General features: G+C 41.6%; 3 protein-coding genes across 5 annotated transcripts in view; 2 read left to right on the forward strand and 1 right to left on the reverse strand.

The window, feature by feature from the left end:
• LOC119378902 (prolow-density lipoprotein receptor-related protein 1) overlaps positions 1-9,065 on the forward strand; it is a 61,957-nt gene extending 52,892 nt beyond the window's left edge. The window contains exons 20-22 of one of the 2 annotated variants that reach the window (XR_005181074.2): positions 805-998; positions 6,662-7,934; positions 8,009-9,065. Coding sequence is in view for 1 of the 2 variants with exons in the window: in XM_037647967.2 (XP_037503895.1) it covers positions 805-998; positions 6,662-6,799 (332 nt within the window). In the remaining variant the exon portion in view is untranslated. Of the gene's footprint in view, positions 1-804; positions 999-6,661 lie in introns of both variants that reach the window. The other variant, XM_037647967.2, reaches the window with a different exon arrangement.
• A 3-nt stretch (positions 9,066-9,068) lies between these two features.
• On the reverse strand, positions 9,069-19,036 carry LOC119378904 (tRNA-dihydrouridine(20) synthase [NAD(P)+]-like). Of its 2 annotated transcripts, XM_037647970.2 has the most exons (14): positions 18,743-19,036; positions 18,573-18,618; positions 18,096-18,187; positions 17,683-17,726; positions 12,968-13,028; positions 12,780-12,893; positions 12,433-12,590; positions 11,484-11,649; positions 11,281-11,402; positions 11,033-11,197; positions 10,880-10,967; positions 10,754-10,821; positions 9,301-9,337; positions 9,069-9,197 (listed from the first exon to the last, which is right to left on the reverse strand). In XM_037647970.2, exons 1-14 carry the CDS (start codon positions 18,857-18,859, stop codon positions 9,108-9,110), a joined length of 1,368 nt encoding a protein of 455 aa, XP_037503898.1. In that variant the 5' UTR covers positions 18,860-19,036; the 3' UTR covers positions 9,069-9,107. The 2 variants fall into 2 exon arrangements, with proteins under 2 accessions (XP_037503898.1, XP_037503899.1); XM_037647971.2 differs by lacking the exon at positions 9,301-9,337.
• Positions 19,037-19,998: 962 nt separating this feature from the next.
• The window catches only part of LOC119378905 (vesicle-fusing ATPase 1), a 56,986-nt gene continuing 56,390 nt past the window's right edge, over positions 19,999-20,594 (forward strand). The window contains exons 1-2 of the mRNA XM_037647973.2: positions 19,999-20,136; positions 20,379-20,536. Coding sequence (XP_037503901.1) covers positions 20,519-20,536 — 18 coding nt within the window. The 5' untranslated portion in view covers positions 19,999-20,136; positions 20,379-20,518. The remainder of the gene's footprint in view (positions 20,137-20,378; positions 20,537-20,594) is intronic.

Raw genomic sequence — 20,594 nt, forward strand, 5'->3', positions numbered from 1 at the left:
CTAAGAGAGGTGCCACACTTGTGATTTCTTTTCTTCTTAATTTTATTTCCTCCTCATTTATTATTTTTTTTGTGCTTCCCATATTCGTTACCTATTGCAGCACTTTTGTATATGAGCTCTGAAGAAAACTTGCCATAAAAAAGATGAAGTAAAAATATGAGGCAGTGCATCTCTCAAGCTATGGATATGCTTTAACTGGCCTTTTGGATTTGGATGCATTCTCTGTGTCAACGAAAGCGGTATAGTGAGGGGAGAACAAAGGAGCAGTTGTATTGGCAAGAGATGCTGTTGAGTGTAAAGCCCCTTACCGAGACTGCCATAAAAAAAATACTTTAAGCACGGCAGGAGGATCCTGCAGCTTCTTGCATGATCACATAGCATCAAGTTCAAGTATGTGTTTTATGCAATTGTATTTGTCTGTGAATAGGCATACTTTAGAAGAAGGTAGCCTTTCCTTTACGCACATCACCGTTTCTTTATAAAAAAAACTTCCTCTCTCTCTCTCTGTCGCTCCTTACAGCTGTGTTATTTATGGCCACTCCAGAGTGGGCAACTAATGAGCTTCTTGTTTATTGAGTGAAGTACTATTAGCCTAACCCATGCTTGCTAGAGTAAACTCAACAGCTCAACTTTTTCATTTTCACTAATTGTGCTTGAGTTTGTCAGCCTCGGGTTCCTACAAATTCGTGTAAGCAGACCAGACCCAGCTGTCGAATCCTTTAGAGCGTTGCTATTGAATTGAAATTTTATGTTTTTGACATAAATGAACTTCAGCTAATTGAGCCATAACTACCCATTTTGCAGCTGATGTGAAGATAATAGTGATTCCAGTGGCTGTGCTGCTTTCTGCATTCCTGCTGATGCTGGTGGTTGCTTGGGTGAAAAGGAGGCGCGCTTGGCAGTCCACTGCAGTCTCCCTCTCTTCTGAAGAGGCCAATCCAGCCTTAGCAGCACGCATGATTGATAGCCAGTATGAAACTTCTTTCTCTGATAATGTGGTGAGTTCCTTATTTGTTGTTTTTCAATTTCGCCTAAAAGTATGTTTAAAAAACAAGTGGGCTGCATTGCAAGGTATTTGTCTTAAAATTTCTATCCAGCACAGAATGCAAAATGAATTTAGATTAAAGGGACATTAAAGAGAAACAATGAATTGGTTTAGATTGATAAAGTGTGCTCGGAGAACTCTTGTGTAGTTTATTTCACCACCATAGGTTTATTATTAGAGGAGAAAACCAAGTTCAAAGTTTCATTTTTAAATTTCGCGCCGAACTTTGTAATTCGTGACGTAAAAGGTTTCAGAGCATTCAACGTATTTTGGCGCCACTGGCTCGATGAAATTTCCACAAACTCGTTATGTCAAGTCTCTGGCCCCCTCAGAGGATAATGTACTTCGATTTAACCGATTAGGAACTACGTAGGCCCAAGCTGTCACCGTCAAAAATATGTGACATCACGGCAAATGGTGCGGGAATTCCAAGGTGGCGTCGCCACCTTTATTTTCTTTTTGCGCATTTTCTCGCTTATTAAGCGTCTTCACGCAGAAAGCTTGGGGTTTTTGGTATCGTGGAAGACTACTTTACTAATGCGAGAAAAATCATTTTGCTCTTTAGTGTCCCTTTAAGCACATTTATTTCTACCATACCTAAAATTTGTGCAGCCTAAATAAGCAATATGTGAAAGAACTGATTCACCTAAATGTCTTTAAAGGGACAGGATAGGTGTTGCATCATTTTTCACCCATCTTGATGCCTTTATTCTTGGCAACTATTGGGTTTAAGAGAAATACATTGCTATTACCTCTACAGAACTTTTCTCTCTTTCTACTGCACCTAAATCTTTGTGCGAGTGTCTCTCCAGTTTGTTTTTTTTTACTCTGTGTGCCTGATTTCAAGGGATTAATAGGCAATAAATATCTTGTAGATGAAAAATTTTTCCGTTAAAGCTGATGGTACACGTAGTAATGTTTTCCACTACTTTAATGAAATTTTCTTCCTGCCACTATAATAGCCAAGATAAAGAAAGTTATGGAAAAGAATTGCTGAGAAAGTTGGCTTGAAAAATGACAAAAAAAAAGCTTTTTTTTAATGTTAATATAAATGCTTATTAGCAGGAAGGCACAAGGTTTGGTCGGGCTATAGGTAGCTCTGGTCTGCTACTCGGCATATCATTCATTGCTCCTTTTGTTCCCCGTCCCCCTTTCCCTATGCTTATAAAATGCACCAAAAGCAATATAATGTCCTAATTCAATAGACAAAAGCAGATTGCCAAACAGAGATTGAAACTCCCTCTAAATATGTAAAAATTAGGTGCTGCAACCTTTTTACTTCACTCAGCTGCAAATCTCTTCGGCTTAAAAAGGGGACATGGTCTGTCACCATTGAGGTTTCATTATATATATACAGGGTGTCTCAGCTATCATGCAGCAGAATTTAAAAAAAGAGGAATGGTGTTACGCGAAGCAAACGTACTGCATATTGCTCCTAGTACACTGGAGTAGCCACTGCTATTTTTTTCGTTAATGAGGCTTAATTAATTAGTCATAACTATATTTGTAACTCAACAAGTACTCACCTAATAGACCCTTTTCATAATTGTAAAGCTAGCTTTCCTGCCATGCAGTTTGCCCAAGTAATGGCGGCTAGTCACTTACTGCAAACAGCGTGTTCTAGCGCATTTTGCTTACGCTATGACGTGGAAAATGTAGACTCGGCTCTCTTGACATAAATACGCATAATAGACAAGCCTCAGCACGTGCAACTAGGACCTCGTCTCCACTCTAAGCAAGAGAGGTGCCGCCATTACTTGTTCAAATATGCAGCGCAGAGAAGCGCACTTGCGGATTATGAAAAGGGTCTATTGTCAAAATGTCAATGAGGCGTATGTAGGCATGTTCAAAGGACATCTAACTGCGTAATTTTTAACAACGTACTAATTACATGCTCAGTTTTTCCGGCTGATTAAGAAAGCCTGCGAAATATGAAAAATAACACGTGACTACGCTCCCACCCGCAAACGAAACCAACATCCCCAAATAAGCTGACTGCAAACAACCGCTTCGCCTGTTGTCCGTTGCAAGAGACAGCGTTCAGCGTTTTGGCAAGGGTACAGGTCGGGCACCAACGATATGCGTGCAATTTCACTGGGATTCATTCCGTTCAATAGTACGCTGCAATCATCCATATCTCACGGCCGACTGTTCTCATTGATAACGCGGCAGGTGTTCTGATTAGGGCCTCACTCTGTAAAACCAAGCGGTGCGTTTTTTTTTTCTTTCTGAATTTTTTCCTTGATACTGTCTACATCATAGGGAGCCTGTATGAGGGCACTGGTTCCCGACGTGCACAACAGTCTAGTCACGTGCCACTTTTCATATTTCGTTGGCTTTCTTGATCAAGCGGAAAAACTGAGCACGTAATTAGTACGTTGTTAAAAATTACCCAGTTAGATGTCCTTTGAACATGCCTACACACGCCTCATTGACATTTTGACAATTAGGTGAGTACTTGTTGAGTTACAAATATAATTATGACTAATTAATTAAACCTCATTAACGAAAAAAATAGCATTGCCTACTCCAGTGTACTAGGAACAATATGCTGTAGGTTTGATTCGCGTAACGCCGTTCCTCTTTTTTTAAATCGTGCTGCGTGATAGCTGGGACACCCTGTATATACACCCATAATTTTCACAGTTACACAAATACCATAATACCACGTCACGGTCATTACATAGAGGTCCCAAATTATAAGATTGCAATGTGACTTTCGATGACTATTACACATAATACAAACAGCAGTAGTGAGAACCTGTATAAAGCAGCAACAAAAAATGAATAGATGAGAAATACATTTTATAGAAACATAAAGCGACTACAGTACTTAAACGAGTTAATGATTCTTGTTCAAGAAGGTAATGTGCATTTCAAATAGGAACAAACAGAACCACTGCAAGAGAGCTGATGTCAACCCTTTCATAATGAACTTAATATTCATTCATGCACAACACACAATTGTCTACTCATCCTCACTATGGCTGCCACATGCTGCTTATGCTCTGTTCACCTAGCACATTCATGGATTACGTTGTTGTTTAAGCCATCCATGATTCATGGTGTTTTAGTAATTACTTGTTCGTTGGTATGTCATAACTTGCAATACATTGGTTGGAATTTCTTTCTCAGTTCTTTAACATCTCAATTGGAACTTTTTCTCCCAAATTTTGGGCTGCCAAGGTGGGGGGTGTGACCCTTAAGCAGTTGCAGCCCTTATGTGAGTCGATATATGTTATGTGTTAGGCTAATTTGCTTACAGCACCTAGGCCTTTTGGGAAGAGGGAATCAACTTAAATGCAGTGGAGACAAACCAAAGCCCAACCTTTTCATGAAGTGCTCAGGAAAAAAAAAAAAAGAGAATGACTCCTTCCTAAATTTTATGAAAATAAGCATTTTTATACGTTGCATACTCGGCTCTTGTACAGAATGTGCCATGGAAAAAACCCCTGTGCAAGCTGTCCTTTAATTAAGGAATTGCCCAACACATTTTCAGACACTTTTGAATAATGCCTAAGATAATGCTCATTTGTCCTCTGGACAAGTGAGCACCATCTTAGGTACTATCTGCCTCGTGTACCTTGCATAACCTTTTACAGTAAATCAGATAACGCAAATGTGAGTGGAGTTCAGACATCCCTTCTATATTCACACCTTGTGCAAGTATGTTGCCTCTCCATTCAGCCACGAAAAATAGGCTGTCCATGGATGCCCCCTCATGCATTCACTGTTCAAGGGCCCTTATAGGCAGTTTTGCCTTTCCTTTAACATAGTATGACAGCAGGAACAAGAAGGTAAAGCTCCTGTGTTGCGCTGCTGCTCCGACAGCACTGGACAACTACACCACATACTGTTCACATGCTCTCTTGCTTGTGGTCTGAGTAGCGTTATTGAAGAGGAACGTGAAACCCTTCAAGCCACAGTGTTAAGTTGTGCAAGTGAACAGTGCATAATCTTGTAGAAAATTCTCACCAAAACATTTCTTTCTTTTGTGCATTCTGGGCAGAGCTGGAATGGTAAGTTCAGACCTGGCTGCTTAATGTTTAAATTCAGAATATGGCATGGCCTTGTTCTTTGGTTACATTGTAGCCACTTCCTCGTAACTGATTCCTTTTAAATAATAGACATAAAGTTGTCGCATAGTGCCAGCAGTCATTAGACAGACCTTTCTTCTGTGTCTTTTTCTCTTACTTCCACCTCATGAAAGTTTGCATTTGGATGTTTCATTGTGGCCACCAGTCTCACCAAATTGAGACACAGTGAGCATTGTGCAAGTTGTCACTGTTCTTACTCTGGGGTACTGGAATGCCGCGGTTATACAGAATAGGATGAACGTGCACATGCACAAGTGTGTGCTTCTGTTCATGAGTGCAATACCTGTAGCTCCTGCAGCTAGGTAATACGTCCAGTAGTTAGGGGCGATTCCATTTCCAAGTGCACAGCGGTGCACTGTTAAAGGGAATGTCAGAGCAATGCTTAAAATGTACTGATGGGCTAGTTGATGAGCCATGATTCTCGAATAGGCAGCGCACAAAAGGCAACGAACACGTACACAAAAAAGACGCAAACACAAGCGCTGTAAACACAAGCGCAAACACAGCGCTTGTGTTTGCGTCTTTTTTGTGTACGTGTTCGTTGCCTTTTGTGCGCTGCCTATTCGAGAGTCAGAGCAATGCTCTCTCCAGCTGTGGCAGGTGCCTTCAGTGCTGTGGGTGTTGCTCAGTTTGCATGGTCTGTTACTGATTGCAACATCTGCTCGGATCATTATGAAGCAAGCTACTCATAAAATGCTGCAGTTTGCAGGCAACTGCCTGGCCAAACACTGATAGCCAGGAGAACATCAGACAAAGGTTACATTGTGATCTTTACCGTTCTAACTTGCAAGACAGTTATAACAAGCTGTACTATTTCAGGCCAGGCAGTGCCTAATTTATTTTTTAATGCTTTGCCCAGTTTGCCATTGCTATGCAGGAAAAATGAGTTCATGTGCCAGCATGCTCAAGGATCTTGTATGATGGCTGATGTGCCAATTGATAACACAGTGACATGAGATGACTATTGGGAAAAAAAAAAATTGTGGTTCCCTGGGAAATAACGAAACGTTAGATGTCAAAGAAATTTGTCTTAATGTAAGGCTGCACATAAGCACTGTCTGCCCTGCTGTGAAGCCACAACATTGCAAGGTGAAGTTTCCGTATAGGTAATTCACACCTTGACTTTACTGTACATTCTTTTTATTGTGCATGCTATACATGCAGAAATACAGTAAATGTGTGTGCTCTGCATTGCGACATACACGTACTTGTGCAATCTGGATGATACCAATCACACAGTTTATGGCTGAAACATTGTCCAGTTCCCGAAAATAATCGGTTAACTGTATTGGTCATTTTTGTTGCCATAACATATATATTTTGTGGCAATTGCAAGTGAAAATTCGATTAGCTATAATCAATACTACCACGTTGGATACCATACTTTCGCTTTTGTTAGAGCAGTAGAATATACTCCATTAAAACATGGGTAACCAAATTTTATATTTACTTCTTAATGTGCAATAATTAGTTATAACAAGTGTTGACGTATACGTTTTCATTTTCTGGTTGCCTGCAGTTGTTGATGGGGACTAACCTGGCTTTTGAAGACACCGAGCCAAGCCCTGGAAATGGCAACGTGTTCAATGGCCTTGAATCATTGCCCAGAAAGCCCTTGGCAACAATTTTAAAGGGCACATGGCAACATATAGTGTGATCATCCTCATTGCCATTGTGTTGTAGCATCAAAGTTTCTGGGCTGCAGCTTTTGGACTGCTGTTGCATTTCTACAAGCTTAAATGGTCGTTTCTTACTTCAGTGAATCATTTAGTATGGTTGCTTCATTAATTTGCCATTTTTTGCTGTTCCTTTTACAACGACAGAGTCACATACAAACAAGGTACATGAAAATGACAACGCTGTCGAAAGTTTTTATTTTTTTTTAAATGTGAGCAAGCGGTTTGCATATGGGACGTGTAACTGTCACTATGACCATGCCACCTTTTTTTTTTTCTGGCTGCGGCAAGATGAGGGGGAAAAGGCCATTAAGCCGATTTGGGGTTACAATGTGATTTTTCTGTATTCCAACGCATCTGTTGTTTTTAGCTGCTGTTACTAAAGGATAAGTGCAACAAGGCATATATTCCATAGCACAGCATATCAGAGTGAAAATGGGAGAGTGCAGGTGCAAAGCTAACTTTTCCAGTGGAGAAAGGCCATGTTCACGTTGACTTAAGGCAACCGTAAGAGCGAGGCAAGCTTGTTGTTAACGTGCCCCCACTCGAGAAGGTGATCTTTATATGAACGCTAAGCAGCGACCATCACTAATTGCCCTCTTTTCTACATGTGTCAGCGCTGGTCACTTTTTGTAATCTCTTCATACTGCATTTGATTTAAACCAGGCTTGTGCACGTACCAGGGTTGTTTGCTTTATGTATTGGTACTGGTGGGCCGAGGCAAGATGAAGATGCACATTAATATTCCATTCTGAATTCATACACTCGAAATCGGACTGCCAGGTGATGGCATGTATAAGCTGTGCACTTCGCAATTTTAAACTTGCCTAATAATATGACAGGTACTTATTTACAGGAGTTGACAGCAACACATTTCAGTTATTTTTAAGCCTGTATTCTGTCTAGAGAACAGCCCGGCATTACTTCATTTGAGGGAATGAAGTGCCTGTTAGAATGTGTACATCGATTGTGTGGACGCATGCACACTTTTCAGAGTGCGAAAGATGCACACAATTGCTCATAGCTCACTTGCACTGATGTAGATCTCACCCTTGTTTTGTGGCTTCACGCATAGGGTGCAAGCATATTCATCTTCTGCATTCTGAAAACGTGTGGGTTTCTGTAGATGGTGCAGCCATTCACGGACGACATACAACTTTACTGTTATGTACTTAAACATCTGTGTTGAGTAGACAGTATTTTTTAAATAGATTAGTTGCAAAGACAGAAGGCCAAAGCTAAGAATTTTGTGTACCTAACTGCCTGTGGAAAGTCTGAATTATATGTGCTTAAATCAGTTCATATTGTGAAAGCTTGTGCAGGATGTCCAAAATTATCCATATAAGCTATCTTTATGCATAATGGTGAAATAAGTGATAAGCTTTTATACAAGATTGCCTGCACAAAGAAATGTCAAGCAGTGCTAGAATTGAAAATTGTGTGGGTCACCCATGTGTACAGTTGCAATTTTAATTATTCCGGTGCATATACTAAGACACCTGTTATTATTTTTTAATTAAAATTTTATTTGCAGCTTATTAGAGATGTCTGTGGCAAGACATGAATGCAAGCAGTGATTAGGGTTTCTTGCCAAGTTTGTTGCTGCTCATGTGATGTGCATTATTAAGCAGTTCAAAAAAGCTGCAATTGCATTTAGTGGTAACAAGCATTTTGTGTTTTCTATGTTATGGAAGCAGCATGGTCATGTATAGCGTCTCCGAATTGGAGAAAACAAAAGCAGAAGAAACGAGAGTGCCAAGGCTTGTCATGACCAGCAAGAATCTGCATTTTAAGTGATGCAGCTAAAGGGTGAATTGTGGTGTCTCAACAATGTGTGAGAAATGAGGGCATTAATTCTGCCATGAATCTACTACCTGATATTTATTATTTACCAGCTTATGCCAGTCAATGTTTGGTCATTTTTGGGCAATTCAAGCCCTGACAAATGCGAACACTCATTCCAAGAAAGAATAGTGGATTTTGTGCTTTTGTCAGGCCTTGACAACTTGCATTTTTTGAGCTTTCATTTTTGTAGATCTGTTGTATACAAAATAGTGTTCCTCTAGTACCTTGTTTTATTCCTGCATCCCTGACCCTGCCTTTTCAGTTCCAAAATGTTGCAGAGATATGGCAAATCAGAGTTCTAGACATCTTTTTTGTTGTAGCTATTGTACTGGGAGCTTTATTGATTAGCTTGTTGTGTAATTTCAAATTATTTCCACAGAAATATACCCTCTGCAGAAAACACTGCTGTGCATGTTTCTTTATTCAAACGGCATACCAGCACTGTTACCCTTGATTTTGGAGCTGTCGATCAGCCCAAGGGCATATAAGGCCACGAGTGCAGCACTCTGCTCTGCATATTTCTTGTTCTTCTCTCTGCAAGGATGCATAAAGGCCGTAAGTAATACTTAAATCAAAGCACCTATACACAATCTTCCAGAGATGCAGCTAGTTGTGCAATTTAGAAATGTACACTAACTTTTTCAGAGCTAGGCTGTGAGGAGCCACTAGATGACCTGAAAAAGGAATGCATAGCTAATGTTGGTTTTCTATGCCTCCTTGGAAAGGTTATTGCTGATTAACAGTACAATTCTCAACGTTAAATATAAGCTGAATGTCCAATTGGAAGAAACACAGGTTCGCTTCGTGTTCAATGTGCTCCCTTTTAGAGAATAGGAATTCGAAATTTCACAATGCTGAACCGGTTTAGCACAGCAAATGTTATCTTCATGTTTTACTGTGCCATCGAATCATTCCAGGCAGCACTGCATGCATGCATTCACCAGGATTTGTATTTAACAAGCGCATAACACACCTGCAAGTTTTGTCACAAGAAATTCGTTGGTAGACTGAACACTGATCTATTTTCACATATGAATATTGGTCAAACTAACTAATACATGGCAAGCTTATGCAGCACTTTGACACGTCTATAAGTTGGCTTTTTTTTTTTTGCAACTCGTACAAATCATTTGTAAAACAGTATAAATTTGTACATGTGTTTAAGAAGTGAAATTTTCATGCCAGGTCAAACAAAATAATGTGAAGAGAAAAACTGCTGTCAAATATTCAATTTTAAAAAGTGAGCTTTGTTAACACAAAGGACGAAAAAAATACGGGACATAAGGCACTGCGCTCGTTGCCTTATGTCCTGTGCCTGTGTTAACGAAGTGCACTTTTGAAGATGAAACACCACCAACTAGCCCACCTTATAGCTCTCCTAAATGTCAAATATTGATTTAACCAAAATAAAATTAGCAGTCTTGAAGGGTCCATTTGTCAACAAAACTCTACGAAATTTCATGTGGCAGGATTACATCTGGTGCACGATTGCACTGAAATGAATGAGAAGTACAGTACTTTGTAGATGCATCTAGTGCAGAGTGCAGTGCTTGTCTAGTTGAAAACTACCTAATCCTGCACATGCCACTTTCAATCACCATGACATCTTCTATTTTGTAATTAATTTATCGCAGCATTATTTCGTACCAATAAATCCAGCTCATAATTGACCCTCTACAGCACCTCAGTGGATGTCTGAAAGCACTCCTAGCATTCAGCAGCACAGCCAGCACTGGGGGAAAGTGTGCCTAGGTTTAAACCAGTGTTCACTGATGTGAAAAGTGACACATTCTTATTGCCACCTTTCTCAAATTTAGATACGTTGTACTTTATTTCAATGTACATCGATGAATCGCTAAAGCTTTATGACGAGATCATAGGCAACTGCGCATGCAGTCGTACGACTCATATCTGAAAAGATTTCCCACCAGTGCTGAACTATGCATGCGTAAAATTATTTGTTCATACCACCACCCCGCTATCGGACTTGTCCAGCAAAGAAATTGCATGCACGTTTCTCATACAAAACTGGGAGCTAATAAGTGTGTGCTACATCCCACAGCTTGAGATATGGAAACTGCTTTACTCACAGGTACGTGCTCGAATACTTTTTTCGATCTACCAGCACAACAGAACGGAAACTTTTCTCCATAGACTCCTGCGAAAAAAAAAAAAATGACTAAGCACACAATCAATTTTCAAAAGTTTCAACTCACAGTTTTGTAGAATGGATGTGGATAATTATTTTTTCTTGTCCAGTTGATGAGCACAGTCTTTGGTAGGTTTGCCATTTCAAACATGTTTCTATAGTGTAGAAAGAGTTGAAGCAAATAAATATGACCATTACAATGCATTAATTTCGAGTGTACCTTACAAACTTTGCTTCCATTTGCCACACTTCATCATCTCCAATTTTGCACTTCTTCAGCACTGGCTCAGCATCGCTGTTGTTACTGAGCTCCCTCAGAGCCATTGCTCTTGCCTGGAGCTTGAGCTGTCGAGAAGCATGCTTGTCTTGCATGTTCCAGAGCACACTGTAAAATAATAAGTGACCATAAAGACTGCGGTTGTGCATAGCAGCAACTTGAATGTGCCATAATGTTGCACTGCAAAATACCATATTTCCTCCATTTGCTGACTGGCAAGAAGTGCTTTGCCTCTGTCACTTTCCTGAAGTGAGCCAAGCATCTGCTGAACGCAGTACTTTGTGTTTGTTGCCCTGTTGTCATATTCTATTGCCTGCGATAAAAAAAAAATTGTTTAAGTGGATCTTATACATTCTTCGTTCAGTATGGTAAACAATTATAGCAGCACTCTTACATAGGCGAGGTACTCTTCTATAACGTCATCGATTGGTTTCTTGCCTTCCTTTCTAAATATGGAGCAGTTGCTTTCTGCCTGACGAGCGAGCATTACAGAAGCAGCACCAGTGGTCTGGCGGAAACGCTCAATGTCTTCATAGCAGGCTATCTCTCCAGATCCACCGCTGCAAAGAGAACAATTCTTGTGTGTGCAAAAAACAAAACCTTTTTCCACACTAAGCTAGCCTGCAGGTACCAACTCTTTCTTACCTTGAAACTAGCAGGATGCTTACTGTCCAAAGAACACGTGAAGCATGCTTGTAGTGCTGCATCAGCTCTTAGTACCATTTGTGCTTCGACGTGTATTTCAAGGTTACGAAAAAGTTTGGAGCACGGTAGGTGTCTACTTCCCTACAATGCCTGTGTTCATACTCTAGTGGCTAATGGCGCTACCAGCATCTTCAAGAGATGCCAATAAGGTGACTGACAGTACATAACACGAACAGTGGTCATAATTCATAACAATCCATTTCATTTAGTTTTATCATTCGTCATGCTAAGTGCCCTATACCAACAATGAAAGTGTATGGATCAAGGAGCTCGTTTCTTCGTTAGACACAGCCTAATGAATTAAAGGAAGGCATAGGGTGCATTTTTAGCTTTTAACTGTAGCGTAGTAATGTGACAAATATAAATGAATTAAAGTGGACGAAAAAACTTGCCGTTGGTAGTGACCGAACCTAGAACTAATGCTCGACAAACTGAGCTACAATGGCGATCGTTCCCCCTTCCACTCTATTGGGTATCTCTGTGCGTGTAATCCTGAAAGTGTTAAGCCAGTGCCACTTGCCGCCAGTTTTTAGTTCAGTATTCATCTTTGGATGTCACCAAAAATAGCGATATGGGACACTGCTACAAGAAACACAAAACTCTACTGATGGTATATGCATTTAGAGTGGAGGAATTACTTTGCAATGATGGGAATGTTGACATGCTCAGCCAGAGCTTTAATGACAGCATTCCTGTTGGCATGCTGTGGTCGTTCCTCTTTTGTTCGTCCATGGACACCAATTGCTTTCACACCAGTTGATTCAATAAGTTTCCCAAGAGCAAGTGTGTCTTCAAGCTGTAAAAAGGAGCAGGTCAAAGGGTGGATTAGTCGTGATAGAAACCCAACAGTTTAAGTGATGCCAACAGCCACACACTGATATTTAAGAAAAAAATTGGGGAAAGGCAGCAGTTATTCAGTCAAATTCTGGCACTCAGTATTATCACAACAGTTTCGACATCTTGCATATATGCTTCATAACTATACCTTTTCAAGTACTCTAATCTTGCATGTTATAGGTAGTTCAGTGCTTTGGATAAGAGCTGTCAAGATGGCTTTCACCTTGTCAGTTTGTGTTAGCAGAGCTGCACCCATTCCACCCTGAAAAATGTAGGAAACATGTCAGTGCAATGGGGAACCGCAGCCGACAACAACGCTTCTCACAATGACAGGACCTTTATGGAGAATTCCTTAGGACAACCCATGTTCACGTCTATGCCAGCCACGTCTTTCTCACTGAAAAAGATAGATTCATACAATATGCATCAGCAATACAACTCAACAAGCAACAAACGAGGCTCAATGACCAGCCATGCCGTACAAGTGCTCAATGGGCAGGTTTGTAAATCTTCAGACAAATTCGGCAGCATCAAACCATCTGAACCAAATGTGGCCACTCTTGAATTTAAAGCTTAGAGGGGAAACTTAAACCACCATGGTGACATTCTGATGTCACAACAGTACTATGGGTTTAGTTTTTGACAATGGCAAACACACAGTGAGATGAGGACAGAATGCAAAAATGATAGAGCTGTGGTTGCATGCCTGAACATACAAGTCGGAAAAATTCACCCAAAGCCTCCCACTATGGCATCTCTCCTAGCCTTAAAGGTACACTAAAGGCAAATAACAATTTATGACAGAGTGAAAGCTCAATGTATGACAACTTCTAAAACGGCAATACTATCAACAGCAGTGCCCTACTTACCGAGAAATTAAGCTAAATATATCACATGATGAGCGCCACGAGTGGGACATTTTCGAAGTGATCCCGATGACGTATGAGAGTCTGCCTACAATAAATCACTAGTAATGAAACTAGCAGCAATAAAAAAAGAACCTTCCGTGCATCAAATGATGTAATAAAATGGTGTTGGTTCGTTTCCGTTTGATTCATGGAAAAAAGAACCTCTGTGGCGTTGCCATGGGGAACGGCGCAACGTAGTTCAAAGGTTCCGTTTTCGCCGAACTGCGCTTCGCTTGGCGCCCTGCTTCGCTCACGCGGTCGCATCTCAGTGGTAGTTTCGGGATCGCGTACTGCCGCGTGTGTTTTGTGCGCTCGTGAAAGTCGCTCTGACAGAAAGTTCGACAAAATGCCGCATGCAACGACGCCGGCACTACGAGCCCTCAGCAGCATATCGCGTTCATCGGGGCTCAAGTCGCTGAATTGGAGCCCAGCGTCGCGAGCCAATGTCTTGTTGTCAAGTTCTCCGTCCACATCCATTGCGGCGATTGCGGCAAGCTTCGATTGTTTCGATGGCCGTTGTTGCTGCTGTGGGTTCCGCTACTTTCGCTCTACTGCTACTAATGTCGGCGGCCGCGCAGTAAAGGCAGGCAACGTTGGGCACAGCAGCAGTGGCGTATGAAAGTCTGATTTCAGGCGGGTGATTTGAAGTGCACTAACGTGATGCAGACCACTAAAACACGATTTTATTTCAAAATAAGCACTTCCTTGGCATAAAAGTAGCACTATGAGGTTTCTGGACCGCTATTTCAACAATCAACGTCGACTTAATATTTGCCTTTAGTGTCCTTTTAATGTTAATTTTGAGCATCAAACAGGCACATGCGCACATACCAAAAATTTTTTTCTCCATCTCTATCCACATCTGTGCAAAATGCAGTCCACAAATATCAAGGATTCAAGTATGCAGTTTCATTGATTTGCCAATGCAGATCAAGTCAGTCAGTTCAAAATGGTCAGTTTCAGTCAGTCAGTTGCAAATTGTTTGAAAATTGCACCTTAGACTGTCTTGCACTTTTTAATGGCATTCATACAGTGTATCTGACCAAAACTGGCAGCTGGTGCAGAAACCTTGAACATTTCCAACTTGTGCTACCAGTCTAATGTTGCCTCAAAAAGCTAGCTGGGCACTGACTATGGCGTCACACTGCCAACGGATAGCAGAAAACTTCCCCAGCATTCTTATCTGCTGTCTGTTTGGCTGGTCATGCAAATATTACTTGACATTTTTTCAAGGTAACTATGGCAGTCAGATGCCAGTGGAATTAATAAGGTAAATACATTTAGTGCACACAAAACCAAAACAACCAAGTGCACCACAAAGCAAATATAAGAGGAAATACATATATTAATACAATGCAATTTACAGTGCCTGCTCGGAGAACTGAAGAAAGAAGTGTGCTCCATCCTTCACTGATTAGTGGGATGAATGAATGAAAGAAGTGACTTCTCAGTAATGAGGAACAGGGAAAATTAGACAGAACAGTTCTAAGAAAATGTTGCATGTTGGATGTTCATTGTAGTAGTAAGTATCCCTCAATTTAAGAAAAAAAAAAGTCAACAGTGCATCTTTTTGCCCAACCAGAAATAAATGAATACATACATAAGGTTACTTTTGTGTATCGCACACTGACGTACAAAAAAGGCAGAAGTTCAGGGGAAGATAGAAGCTTGAAGAGATGAAAAATTCGTTAACACAGGGCATTGCCAGAGCCAACGCTTCAACAAGTGGCCTTGTCAAAACGTTGGCTCCAGCGACACCCTGTGTTCACGCATTTTTCTTGACTGACATACTTAAACTGACGGCAACATACTCAGCTTTACATCTGAATGTTAACAGTGACACCCACCAAGACTGTGTTATTACCTGAAGCACATTCAGAAAAAGTTTCAATTATTTGTTAAATTAACAGGGGTTTCAGAAGAACAGTGTTTACAAGTACAGTGACATACAAGGTGTTTTAGAGAATGTATCTAAATATCTTACACAATACAGAAGACCAGATATTTGTGCACTTTCTTGTGGAATTACTTCGGTTACAGCAGCATCATTTTACAATGAGTCAGGGTAAAAACTTAAAAAAAAAAAACTGACTTTTAAACCAGAACATGGAGGTGCTTGAACTTAAAACAAGTTCTTTATGTGAAGTATCCATATTCGTTTTAAGATTTGCAGAAAGGCAACACTGTTAATTTCTAGATTAATTAAGTCTGGTTAATTTCAGACAGGAAACCGAAATGTTAATGCACGCAGTTGCTGTGAACTTCGCTAACACCCAGCGTGACATCATTGCTTCCCCCGCATTGGTAGGTGAGAATGAGCAAGTATCGTTCGCAACTATTCTAGCAGGCGCGATCTCGAGAAAGACAGCTGCTTGTTCATCCTTGCCCAGCAATACGAGGGAAACGATGTCACACCGGGTATGGTATTGCCCGAGTCCTTCAACAAAGGTATTGAAGGACTTTGGCATTACTGAAGGTTGCAGCAACTGTGCACTTTGACAATTAGACTTCCTGCATAGAATAACAGAGAGCTGAGCTAGTTGGTAAGTATTCATTCTAAAAAGACAGGGCGTGCAAACACGGACACAAGAAAGAAGTCAGGACACCACAAACGCCGACTAACAACTGAAGAGATGCACAACAGCTGAAAAGAAAGAAGGCACGAAAACTTATCTGCGCATGCCCATGCAACAGGCGAACCTATCAATCCAGCACGCGTGGTAGTCTACGTGGAAGATAACTGTTAAGGCATTTGATTTCATCTTTATGCAAGTTAATCAACGGTTGGCTCACGCATGCGCTACCACTATTCTCGATATGCCATGCTTCAATAATCAGGCGCGTTTCTTCATTTCTATGCCGGTACAACACTGTGCATTCATAGAATTTTGGCGTGCACTTACAATCTCGACAATGTAACGATAGATTAGAAGGTGAGCCTCCTGTTAGCAATAGGAAGAAACGTGTCGTAGGTATACCGTACATTCATCGCGTATCTCACAGGCTTAAGAAAGTAGGAACTAGATACGGCGTTAATGTTGTTTTCACGGCTGCCAATAAGCTAGGTAAGATTTGTGCCGCTGTGCAGAGGAAGAATGAGCGAGTAAAAGACAAGAAGCAGACCGATATTTGTTTCGTAAAACACACCAACAAATTCACTGATTGCCGTACGAGTGTGGTGTATAAGGTCCCTTTCAGCTGCGGCCGCTTCTACGTAGGACAGACGGGCCGATGCATCAACCAGAGATTGTTGGAACATAAGAGATCGCTAACAGGAGGCTCACCTTCTAATCTATCGTTACATTGTCGAGATTGTAAGTGCACGCCAAAATTCGATGAATGCGCAGTGTTGTACCGGCATAGAAATGAAGAAACGCGCCTGATGATTGAAGCATGGCATATTGAGAATAGTGGTAGCGCATGCGTGAGCCAACCGTCGATTAACTTGCATAAAGATGAAATCAAATGCCTTAGTTTTCGTGCCTTCTTTCTTTTCAGCCGTTGTGCGTCTCTTCAGTTGTTAGTCGGCGTTTGTGGTGTCCTGACTTCTTTCTTGTGTCCGTGTTTGCACGCCCTGTCTTTTTAGAATGAATACTTCCTGCATGAAACTGCATGAAACACTCTCTCGGTTTAGGCCCCCAATCATTTTTTGCAGTTTGTTGCTATCACTGCTGAAGAGCACAATGTTATTTGGGAACTATAAGTTACTGAGATAATGTATGTTAATCTTTATTCCTATTTCTTTCCAACCTACTTGTACCAATACCTCTAAGAATGCAGTGAACATTGGAAAGATTGTATCCTTGCCCCATTTTGCAATTGGCTTCCAAGCACTGCACAAATTGCCATTTTGATGCTGTCATTCAATTTGTCAGGCTGTCAACAGCTCAGTTGTCTGTGTCAATGACCTCAGTACTAGTGGTATGGTATTGAAAACTTGTTTCCGTGCAGCCTATTTGCATATTGCTCCTTTATTGTCAAGTAGTATATCAGACGCTTGTAGGCTATGTTAATCAGGTTTTCAGGTTTCAGTTGATGAAATAGCAATAATGTGTCAATGCATAAACACAGCATACTTGTGAATGATAACTGCTTTTGGTCCCTAAATTCAACTCTTAGCTATTGATGGCATGCAATACTTACACGAGCTTTGCAATTTGAACAGCGCGGTCAGGATTGCAGGTTCCCTGCAGAAATGCAAGCAAAGTTTCCATCAGAAACATACTAGTGGCTTTGCCACCGGTATCATAACTGGAACTACCACATGCTGGATTCAGTGAATGATTGTTAAAAGGTTAATACATGCAAACACGAGACATTCACTGGTATATCATCCCTACTGTCTCTGTCTGTGCCAGGGGCGTAGCCAGAAATTTTTTTCGGGGGGGGTTCAACCATACTTTATGTATGATCGTGCGTGTGTTTGTATGTGTGCGTGTATATAGACGCAAGCAAAACTGAAAAATTTCGGGGGGGGGGGGGTTGAACCCCCCCAACCCCCCCCTTGGCTACGCTCCTGGTCTGTGCATGAAATGATGATAGTACAAAGTACTCACAATTTGGAGAATGTTTCGGCCCTTTTCTTTCTCACACGTTCTGAAGACAATTTGGTGATCATCGTCAACAAAGTCTACGGTTCCGAGTACCTCTATAAAACGAAAGCAGAATCATTCTTTGGTGTGAGTGGCTTAAATAAGCAAAATACTGATGCATTACGTGGCATTAATCACAAGCTAGACAACTGTAGCTGCCATAGTACAGCCACGTTTACCTGTCACAACATAACACAACATCACGACATTTCTGTGCAACGTGCGCATATTGTGCAACTTAGCAAGAGTTGGCGCCTGCAAAAAGAAAGCAACATAAACATTTACAAATGCGGCATTAAACAACGATACTGCACGTTATTTTGCTTTCCAGTTGTACTCGCGTTATTAGGCGTTACGCTCAACACATACCGTGGAGTAGGGGCTGCACACGCTGCCTAAGTGAAAATGTCAAGCGTAGCAGATGCACTGAAGCATACTTACTATTCTCGATTCGCTGACACTTCAACAACCGGTAGTCAATGAGTTCCTGAACGATAAAACATGACATCGGTGAACTCACTACAAGCTGTTGTCTGTGTTAGACATGTACGGTTAAATGGAACAAATAATGGCATGAGTACGTAGTCAAAAAAAAAAAATGCCAACATTACCTCTGTGTAAACAAGGTCCGCTCCATAATGCAGAGCGAGAAGACGCATAGGCAAAGTGCCTATCCTGACCATGGGAGCAAGTATAATCTTGTTTCTATAATCAATGCTTGATGTCATGTCTGCTTCGCGTCAGTGTCAAAATTAGCTGTGCATTTAGAATGTACCAGTTCACAGAAAATCATAATACAAGGATTCGGCGCAATACGACGACAAATCGCAGATGTTCACACGGCACCACCGATACAACGACCAACCACGCTGCCAAGAAACCATCCACCTGAATCAACTGGATCAGAGACTGGATCGACGTGACTTGTCTTGCACAAACCGAAAGCACCTGGCCAAAATTCGTGAAGGATTTGCACATTTTTGCTGCATTTAACGACGTTAAGGAAAATAGTTAATACGCTGACATCATTTAAACAAATAAAAAATACTTTTTTTACGTGCAATCTAGTTTTGTAACAGCCGGCTTAATTAATGTCGCAGTGCGGCGCAGCGCCAGCCTGCCGTCGTCGTGTGGTCGTGTCGTGGATTTTTCGTAGCAGACGACAATGGCGCGCCTCGTTTTCTTTTCTGTTACTACTGTTCTAAGGACAATTATCCGCGAAGACTGTGGAAGCAATCGCAGTAATATGTACACATGATGTGTTGTTTAATGCGCGCATGACGGGAATTACTTTCTCTTCAGCTATCTCACACAGCTAGGTATCACAACCCCTTCGCGACACCCTAGCAACTACGTCTGTTATCGGCTAAAAACAACGAACTCGGTGATGTGGAAAGCGCTTCCGAGAAATAAACTTTTATACACTACTCTTCATGAAAGTTGCCTAGAATACAGTATAGTAAAACGGTGATGGTTGCACCTGAGCCCCCCCCCCCCCCCCCTCCCCCATGATTTGATATCAGCCGGATGTGTCACCATGTGTAGATAAGCCCTATGAGTCGCAGGAAGGCAATCTCGTTACACCGTTACACTGTGATACTGCGCTGCCGGCCCTCCGGAGAAAACGAATCGTAAGGGCGGAACCATAAAGCTTCTTGCAATATTTGGGCGGAACCCCGACTGGTGCAGCTATCCTGCGCCATGGAGGAAAGAAAGCTTATGCCTGCACGCCAAACGGCTACGACATGGTAGACTATTGCGCGCATTATGAGAAACTGTGGCGCAGGTCAAGAGACGCAGGTTATTTACAAACATGGAACAACACGTCTGAACGCGTGGCTCCATCTGTGCTCGTGTTGTGTAACGTGGTGAAGATCAATGGTAAAGGGTAGAGAGAGTGGGGGGAGTAGGAGGGTGTGTGTAGTAGCAGCGGCAGCGGCAGTAGCAGCAGCCGGGTGGCAGTGGCAGTGGCAGCAGTGGTAGGAAGTTGCGCGGTGGTTGACGGGTGAGTCTTTCACTGTTATTTCGCGGTTTTTCGCTTGTTTACAAATATTATGTATGGATTCGATATTAATTGTCAGCATGTAACGTGTCCAAGGCGTACTGAGGAAACTCGGCGCAACGTTAACTGTTGCAGACGGTGCACGATAGTCGACGGATGTGTTATTGCCAGTGTGTGTTTTATTTTTTACACCCGGCCACTGCTAACCACCACATCTGCATGCATTTATACGGCCTTCATGGCAGGCGTTCCTGAAGGAAACCTGAACAGCCTGGGCGCTGCTTGAACCACAGCCGCTGCGTGTGGGTTCCGCTCAGCCACCAAGCGAAGTCTGCATCAAGGATTTGGCGTAGAAGCTGCAGCCTTGTTACTTGACGCCTATCCAATGATGTCGGCATCAAAAGTAAGGCTGCCGCTTGTGAAATTTTACTAACCTTTGTTAAACGCCGTAAATGCACGCG

This window comes from Rhipicephalus sanguineus, chromosome 1, assembly GCF_013339695.2.
Source record: "Rhipicephalus sanguineus isolate Rsan-2018 chromosome 1, BIME_Rsan_1.4, whole genome shotgun sequence".
In the NCBI taxonomy this organism is placed as follows: Eukaryota; Metazoa; Arthropoda; class Arachnida; order Ixodida; family Ixodidae; genus Rhipicephalus; species Rhipicephalus sanguineus.